This window comes from Hermetia illucens, chromosome 1, assembly GCF_905115235.1.
Source record: "Hermetia illucens chromosome 1, iHerIll2.2.curated.20191125, whole genome shotgun sequence".
In the NCBI taxonomy this organism is placed as follows: Eukaryota; Metazoa; Arthropoda; class Insecta; order Diptera; family Stratiomyidae; genus Hermetia; species Hermetia illucens.
In genome coordinates, this window is record NC_051849.1 from 30,405,932 (window position 1) to 30,415,468 (window position 9,537).

The following is a 9,537-nucleotide window of genomic DNA, read 5'->3' on the forward strand; positions in this document are numbered from 1 at the left end:
TCTATCAGTATGTGTCACTAGCCACTCCTCTTTAGCAGCCCACTCGGACCATCATACCCTCAGCCTCTCTCTACATCTGCAGCGAATTCTCCCTTCACTCCACCATCCACATAAGTGCACATCCTTCAATCTGACAAACTGGGACGATTTCCAACGCGATTTAGCCAGTGCGCTGGGCCCTCCCCTGGACAAATTGCGCATCCACTCTAATGTTGAGCTAGATACATACATCCGGAAAGCCAATTCTGCCTTCGAAACTACAATTGACAAACACGCTCCAGTTAAAGAACCTGGTTACTACAAATACGGGTGCCTTTCTCCCTCAACCCTCCTCTCAGTCCGCGATAGAAACAGACCAGTGCAGCGCAGGAAACGATTATTTCACCGGTTACGGAACAGACGCAACGCTGACTACCGTCTCCTCTCCGAGATCATCAAAGGCCTGTCCAGCAAAATCAATAGAGCTATTCGGTCAGAAGTGAATGCATCTTACAAGAAACTCTTCAAATCCCGCAAACCTGGCCTACAAGTTTTCTCAATAATTAATCGATTGACCGGAAGGAAAAAATCTTTTATTAACGTCAAAAATTGGTAACCTCCAGTGTCACTCCCCTGAGGAAAAAATATCCGCCTGCGTAGACTATTTCAGCCACTTATTCAGAGCCAAATCGCCAGCGGACCCCATCTGGAACTTGGTGGTCGCCACTACTGTCAGCGATAAAAGGTTGAGTTTGGACGGGTCTTACCTTTGCCTCTTTTCCCCCAAATGCCCGGCTGATATAGTCAGAACAGGCCCGTTCACCTCCTTCTTTACCTCCCTACAAGAAGTCGAACCTGCAATCTCACGGTCCAACAATAAAAAATCTTCGGACCCCGACGACATCTCTAATTTTGTCCTGCGGAAGTGTACGCTTACCATCAGTGAACGTCTCGCCATCCTCCTTAACAACTGCCTAAACAACGGCCACTTCCCGGTATCTTGGAAATCAGCCCTCTTCATACCTATCCCTAAGAAGGGGTGCTCGGGCGATTTCAAAGATATGAGGCCAATCTCTCTTCTTTCCAATATTTGAAAAATCTTGGAACGTCTCAATAGACATCACTTTCCTATCATTCCACTTAATGAATTCGGCTTCGAAAACCTCAGATTCACCGAGCAGACAATCCTGTATCTGCAAGACCATATCCTCAATCACCTGGAAAACAGGCATTGCACCGTAGTCTGCGCCTTAGACCTCGAAAAGGCATTTGATTCAATTTGGGAAGAGGGCTTGCTCTATAAACTAATTCAGTCCAATTGCCCCCTTCCCTTATTCAGAATCCTCGCAGACTTCATCTCCAACAGAACTTGCCACGTACGTTTCGATGGACTTCGCTCCATCGACTTCCCGGTAAATTCAGGAGTTCATCTAGGATCTACCCTAGGCCCCAAACTTTTTAACATCTTACTCCACGATATTCCCCTTCCTCCCATAAACTTATCCCCCACGCCAACGGCAACTCAAGCAGCCCTTCACCCACCCTTTTCTCCCAACGACAATGGTCCTCCCGCGTCAGGAGGGATCCTCTTCGCTAATGACACCATTCTGTATGCGAGTGGTCTCAGGCCCTCACTAGCCTCCCTCTCTCAATCTCGTAACCAATAGGGTCATCGGTTATTTCAACCGGTGAGCCCTCACCGTTAATTCCCTTAAATCTGAGGTTATTTGCTTCAGAAACCCCAGTGGGAAGTGCCACTGGCGCAGAGTGCCAGAAAGCAAATACCTGCATTTACGCATTGCCAACCACACGCTCTAGCCGAAATCAAACATTAAATACCTGGGAATCTCCCTCAACAACAAACTTAAATCCAACCCTCACGTCAAATCTGCTAAGAGGCTGCCAATGCCTCTAAGGCTTCAGCTGCCTTAAAAACCTCCTCTCATTCCTACAAAACTCTTATTCGTCCAATCCTGACCTACGTTTTCCCAGTTTGGGCTACGATATCACCGAGCGCAGCAGAAGCTTTCCAACGCTTTAAAAGGACGATACTCAGAAAATGCACGGCCAAATACAGAAGGCCGAACCTAAAATTTTACAAAAACTCTCTCCTGTACACACTTTCCGGGATTGCCCCATAATTCCGTACATGATCAAGCTGTCGCGCATCATACTGAAAAAGTGGCTGCCCCACCCTAACCCGCTGATGAAGAGGTACTACGTTTCAGGGCTGGCTCTCCTCTCGGACATTAATTCGTCTCTCAACCATCACGCCTCCCCTCCCTCCTTCATCCCCTCCTTTTATCAAAGCTCCTCCCCGGACTTTCACATAGGCTAACCGCGTAAGGCAGTTCCGGCACACAATCCCCGCGCAAGTGTAGATCACCTTTCATTATTTTTTTTTACCTAGTCTAGATTAAGACAATCAACAATAATTAGCCAGTGCAATATATGATATCTGCAATCATTAACTTCTCCCCTAAAGTAAGCTCCCTCCTTCTACCAATTAGGCTCCACAATACATGCCTCTTTATCCTTCCCGCCTTGGATCACTATCCTTGCACAGGTCCAAATCGAGTAAAAGGTAGCCCTTTCTCAGTTTGCTACCACCGTTGAGAAAGGACTGCACTTTATTCCAAATCTTCTTCTTTCTAGTATGTTGTAATTTATAGATTATTCTTAGGTTTAAACACATATTATATCAAATGAGCATTAACATGCACCACCTTTTCACTTTATACCATGTAACCGGCTAGGCCGGATATTTCCGTAGGTCTTTTTGGACCGCACATGTATTTCTTTTCTTTGCTCAATAAATAAATCTGAATCTGAATTATCTGAATTTCCATCTTTGAAACACTACTTTTCATTCCTGTTAGTAAAAGGAAGTCGTCGACTCTTCTTAAAGAAATTTAAACGCATATGCACCAAAATAATCTCTCATTGTACATATTTAAGGATGAAATAACGACAATAAGAAAACAGGGAATGGGATACAACAGAAGCTCTCGTCTACCATTCACCATACAAATTTTGACACATATTAAACTTTTGTAAAATATACAGTCAATGAACACCTCACCATGTCTCCCCCATTTTTTGCCCGACCATTTACATATTTATCAGAGGCAAACTCCTAGTCCTAGTTCACAAGACTAGAACTGAGCCTGACGGTTTCCCTTGACAACATTTGCCAAGCATTCAAGTCACTCAACCGAGACCATCCATTTTCCATTGTAAAATATTAATTTGATTCTGTTCGGTGGACATTAAAATTCAATTGATTGCATGAGTTACTACGACGAAGAAGTTGAAATTAAAACACCAGATTTAGGCGATTGGAATCCGGCCCTCGAGGAAGACATGGCGGAGGCAGCAGGTGTAAGTTTTTCCATTTCCCTGATATATTTATTCTTATTTCTTCATTTATATTACACATGCTAATCTTTACTAATTATTCAAATTCCAGCAACCGGTGAAATTAATTGATGTAGATAGGAAGCCGCGAACCCTTTCTACGAAGCGAAGTGATTCCTTCGACAGTGATTCCGATGTGAGTAAAAGCGAAGCGGGAGGTACCGTGGGGGATGATGCGGTCGCGACGGAGATGAAACTGCAACCAGAAAAGTGGGAGAACTTGGATGTTCCAGACGATTTGAAAAACTGCTTTCAGTACATAATTAAGTATATACCCCAGAACATTTCGGTGGATTACCACTTGCAACCATTCATCCCGGAATATGTTCCGGCCGTGGGCGATGTCGACGCTTTCCTGAATATCAAAAGCCCAGAATGCATCAATGTGAAGAAGCAACAGCAAGTATTGGACTTTCATCAAAAATTAGGACTAATTATTCTCGATGAACCTAGCGGTCAACAGAGTGAGCCCAGTCTTCTGCAGGTCAAGTTGAGGTCGGTCCTGATGAATGCCAAGAGCACCAACATCCAACCAATTGTGGGCCGGACTTCAAAGGAAATTGATAAATGGATAACAGAGATATCAGAAATGCATTTGATGCAGGTTCAAAAGGTTTCAAACCAATTGTTGTCAACAAACGATATCGATACATTGATGACTGAATGGCCCGGGAATTTTGAACAGCATCTGAATAAGATTGGTTTCCCTTCACCCAAGTTGGATTGCCCGTTGTCGTTTTATGTGAAGCTTGTATGCAGTTTGTTCGATATTCCAATTAAAGATGATTCTCATTCGAGTTATGTTATAGCACTGTCGACCCTGTTCAACTTATATTTGGCTATAAGTAGTGACAGGAATGATTTTAAGGAGCACTCATTGCACCAATAAAAGTCTGAAATAAAAAGCTGGTTTACCAATTTATTAATTTCATTTTTAAGGTTTTGTGTAAACACAAAACCTTATTAAAATCGGTTTACCGTCTGTCTGTCTGTCTGTCTGTCTGTCCGTCACACGCATTTTTCTCGGAAACGGTTATAGCGATTGACACCAAATTTGGTAGAAAGATGGGAACTGTGAACGCTCACGCATACAGTGAGTTACATCCTTGTACGTCGAATTTAAGGGGGGGTCCCCATACATGCAAAAGGAGGGTGTAAATTTTTTTTGCATCAAATATACTCATGTGGGGTATCAAATTAAAGGTCTCGGTTAGTACTTTTCGAAGCCGGTCTTAGTTTTGACATTTGTTGGAAAGGTGGGGAGTGCGGGGGGTTGAAAGTGACCATTCCTTTAAGGGGGCCATTCTCAGAAACTACCAAACCGAGAAATCTGAAAAAAATCAGGAGGCTGCCACTATATGGTGCCTGGGCTCCGAAATACCTTCCATACTGATATCTGTACAAATAAAGTTAATAATAGTATATTACCATAATTTTTAGTAATTGGCTGCAAAACCCCCCTTAAGTTTACGTTAGCACCATGAAATTTCGCAATAATATAGGCTATAACATAGAGCATGATCTCACCAAGTTTGGTTGAAATAGCACTATTACTAACAAAGTTATAATACGTCAAAGTTGTCGCTTCCTTGCAAATTCAAGACTATGAATGTCAATATCATCCGAAAGTGAATATTCTCACATAATATATGCATTTATTACGTGCTACGTACTAAGAAATACACAAAACCTTTCGTACCTGAAGCGCCCAGCTTCCGGTTTCCCGACTTGTTTATGGTGTTCTGGGTATTGTAATCACATAATGGGATTTGCAGTTGCCAAAAGACCATCCTGAGTGGCTGGAGGCGACCATCCTCCCATAAACCTTAAAAGATGGCGAAATTAACCGTGAAGGTTCGCCCGGAAATATTGAAGCTCCATCAAAGTGCTCTTTCGACACGTGCTTGTATGCTTCTATGCTGGCCGGTCCCTCACGCGTCGTTATACAAAATTTCACGTGTCCTTTCCGATGCATTAGTTCGAGCCTACTGAATGACTAATGCGCGAGCTAAAACTGAAAAGTCAAAATAAAAAAAAAGTACTCCGAAGCACGCGTGGAGCCGTAAAATTCTAGACTAGAGTTCCGCAATCGAAAGGGAGGATCCACGACGGATCGCATCCTCAATCGATGCTTCCCCTTCCTCAGATGTACGACGAGGCGCGGACTTAGAGGTTGTCACCCTGCCTTGGCAAGCTCAGGCCATTCTATTGGAGGATGCCTCCATATAATGAGAGTTGTGTGAAGCTAGAAAGGAGTAGGTGAAAAGAGGTCCTTAAATCAAAAAGAATTTATCTGAAATTCATGTTGTGAATATATTCAGGCAAAGAAAAAAAAGGATAAATAAACAATAAAATAACGAAAGATAATGAAAATAAAAATTCCGCCGTAGACGATCCCAAGCCCGGTTGTGAAAGGAGGAGAGATGGATAGGATCAGTTTGAACGGCTGTACGCCACCGCAGTGTTTCAGGGGGTAGGTGACGAAAGCGCATTTAGGTATAAAATGCAAATCCATCTAATAAGAAGAAGAAGCTTGAGGTTCGGTACGGATAACCGGCGGAAGTCGTCTGACTTTTGATAGCGTTGGGCTCCTGTAATGGACAGCACGGCATCGAAACCGCTCGTTGTGGAGCGGTTCGACGTCTAGGCGCCACGATGACCAGGAGCATTGCTCCGCCTGAGGTTTCCGATGAGGCTCAGGATGAATTCCAAAGAGCGTGTATAGAATTCTCGGAAATGGATCCTTCGCATAGACCAGGTATTCCCAGGTTCTATACATCTCCGAGAATTCTATCTCAAATCAATGATGAGATTGCATATCGACGGTGCGCTGATGTGTCGCAGCTGCAACTACAATCACTTGTGTATTGTGTTGCAGTTACGGGTGTCAAATTGCATGGCCATAAGATTCGCTTTCATGTTATTGCTTTGAGTGACCGAAGTGATCCATCATGTAAAATTCGTCTGGAACGTTGGCGGGATTCACTAAAGCAAGACATTGCTAGGCTGATTCAAATCAGCACTGGCTCCTAGGCAGCTCATCGCGCTCCTCGGGGCCAATTTATGACGAAGTTGATACCGCGGCGACCGAAAATTCGTCATCAGCGGTGCAATAGTGGTTCGTGTCGATTTCCCTCATCCTTCCTTTAGGGTTGGCTTGTCCTCTGCTTCAACTTTGAATTACTAAGTAGACCAAAATGCATTGAAAAACTTGAAAGGCAGGTTGTACCATGCAACGGAACTCGACTCCCAGAATTAAGTGGCGCAGAACAGTGGATGTGCCAGCATTCCGGGTAGGGGCGAGAGTGTAAGGACACTGCAAAGGGGTCGACGATGACACACAGGTGGTAACCATATATAGAAAATTAGCAAAAGGTTATGTATTCATTAGAAATAAATTTAATATTTAACATGACCTTTTATAAATCTTTAATTATTCCTACAAACTTAAAAAAAATCCATGACATTCTTATTTGTCATGATCTCCGGTAGGTAATTATTCAATTACAAAACAACTATCCTTCATTGCATTATCAACATAATGCTTACCATCTACGCTGATAAGATGAAACATTACGGTATTATGTTGTCCCGAAAAAAATTGTACAGGAAAAAAGGCCTTTCTATCACCGTCGTTCGGTTTTGGGAGTTCGAATATGGTCAAGTTATCAGTCGACGCGGAACTAGCTTTATACCAGGAACCTTCGCTGACATAATACCCTGGAATCGAACATTTCACCAAGCTTCGTTGAAATTGATCCTTCTCTTCCAAACACTTTTCAATTGACTCTTGAATATTTGCAATATTTTTATTGAATAGATCCTTTAGGAAGTTTAAAGTAGATTCTGGCAGGGAGGATTCCATATTGTTCTCTTAGTAAGGAGTACTTATTATCAGAATAATTTGGCATGCATTTATTGCCTTCAAAACAGAAGGAGAAAAAAAAACAAAAGATTCCACAAGGATATAGTTTAGTTTAGCTTTTAGATAGGTGCACTGACTGCTGTGGTTCAGATCTTCAGAGCAGCTTCCTTACTCTAAATCCAGAGGTTTCTTTAAAGTCCCAAAAAAAATAGTGTACCTAGTATTCGCAGCCTCGCCCTAGCTAAAGCTGGGCAAAGGCATCTCTGAAAGCTTCTCCTTTTTCTTCGCAACTTAAGCAATGTATACCGAGCCTGGTCAAAATCTTATATGTATTTGCACGTGTCTGATCCAGGTGATGAGCCTCCGCCGCCAGAAGTCAGCGTCTGACCAGTCTGTTAATCCGCCCATTGTTCTCTCTCTCTCTCTCTGCTCCTATAGCCAAGAAGTCAGAGGAAAGTGACTATGATCGTGCCACGGAATAATTATGTTACGTTTGGGGCTCACATAATGCCCCAGCCGACGACAAACTCCCAGTATCAATAGTATCTCTGCCTGAAATACACTAACCAATCCTGAAGGACAGTACGACTCGGTTACATTGTGTGTATTCGGGAACGGACGAACCCCGCAGACCATACTTGATCTACGAACATTACTGTATCATAACCTTTCAATACGTCGGTGAACTTCCCTGGTTGGGAAGCCCACAGCAAGATTCCTCTTGAAGGTTGGCTTGCGGGTGGCGTAGTCCGCTGGGAATACCCAGGGTTTCGTCTAGGCTTACTATGACCCTAGGGCTTCACTGTCCAACAACTGGACTCACATAGCATTGCACGCTATTTAATGTGGAGGTCATGGGGGACTTCGTGTAGGAGCAAATTGAGAGCACCTAGCGGACAGGACTGGAGAACCCTAGCAGCACCTGCACACGCGGATACTAAAACCTTATTAAGTTTGGTTCTATTGTACACCTTTCTTAACGCGTGCAACCACAGACCAGAAGCGTACGTTAGGAGGCATTTTCTTACAATGACCCCCTTACAGGCGTAGAAGGCTATGCAAGTCTTCTTCATCCTAACTTCTATATAATATTAAGTTTCCAATTTAACTTAACGTGCCATTCTTTTTCTTTTAGCCGCAGGAGATAAAATTCGGGTACCTTGGTGGTAAATGGCATCAGTTCCATTTTGATTGGATTTATGCTGAGTCCGGAGTTTCTCACATTTTCCAATGCGCCCTCCAAGGCTTCACTCATAATAGAGGGAACACCCGTGACACCAATATCACCTAATCGTCCACATACGTCACTACCTTCACCTCCTACCCACGATCGTCAGTGCTGTTTTACTGTTTGACGTCCGAGATATTGCAGATTCTGCTCCTTTTGCTGTTTTTTTAACCAGAGATTGATTGCACTTGAAGGCGGTTAGTTTTGCCCTCTGGTTAGCCCGTTTGCCACCTCAGTCCCTACTATTGCGCAGCGGCGTTACGGCTCGCACCGACTGCACTACCCGCGGCCACTTCTATTTCCTGGACGCATACTAGCAGACTCGTTCTCAGATGATGTGCCTGGCATCAACATCTCGTTTTTTAAGGTTTTGTGTAAACATAAAACCTTATTAAAATTGGTTTACTGTCAGTCTGTCTGTCTGTCCGTCTGTCTGTCCGTCACACGCATTTTTCTCGGAGACGATTATAGCGATTGACACCAAATTTGGTAGAAAGGTGGGAACTGTGAACGCTCACGCATACAGTGAATTACATCCTTTTACGTCGTATTTAAGGGGGGGGTTCCCATATATGTAAAAGGGGGGTGTAAAATTTTTTTTCATCAAATATAGTCATGTGGAGTATCAAATTAAAGGTCTCGATTAGTACTTTTCAAAGCCGATCTTAGTTTTAACATTCGTTGGAGGGGTGGGGAGCGCGGGGGGTTGAAAGTGATCACTTCTTTAAGGGGGCCATTCTCAGAAATTACCAAACCGAAAAATCTGAAAAAAATCAGGAGGCTGCCACTATATGGTGCCTGGGCTCCGAAATACCTTCCATGCCGATATCTGTTTAAATAAAGTTAATAATAGTATATTACTACAATTTTTTGTAATTGGCTAGAAACCCCCTTAAGTTCATCCTAGTACCGTGAAATTGCAGTGATATAGGCTATAATATAGAGCATGACCTTACCAAGTTTGGCGGAAATCGCTCTATTACTAACAAAGTTATAATACCTCAAATTTGTTGTATCTTTGAAAATTGAAGACTATGAATGTCAATAT

The 9,537-nt window shown here is 43.2% G+C and overlaps 1 protein-coding gene across 1 annotated transcript; it reads left to right on the forward strand.

Moving 5' to 3' along the window:
• The first annotated feature begins 3,169 nt into the window (after nucleotides 1-3,169).
• Nucleotides 3,170-4,307, forward strand: LOC119661469 (intraflagellar transport protein 46 homolog). Its single transcript, XM_038070832.1, has 2 exons — nucleotides 3,170-3,360; nucleotides 3,449-4,307. Exons 1-2 carry the CDS (start codon nucleotides 3,268-3,270, stop codon nucleotides 4,283-4,285), a joined length of 930 nt encoding a protein of 309 aa, XP_037926760.1. The 5' UTR covers nucleotides 3,170-3,267; the 3' UTR covers nucleotides 4,286-4,307.
• Nucleotides 4,308-9,537: the final 5,230 nt, after the last annotated feature.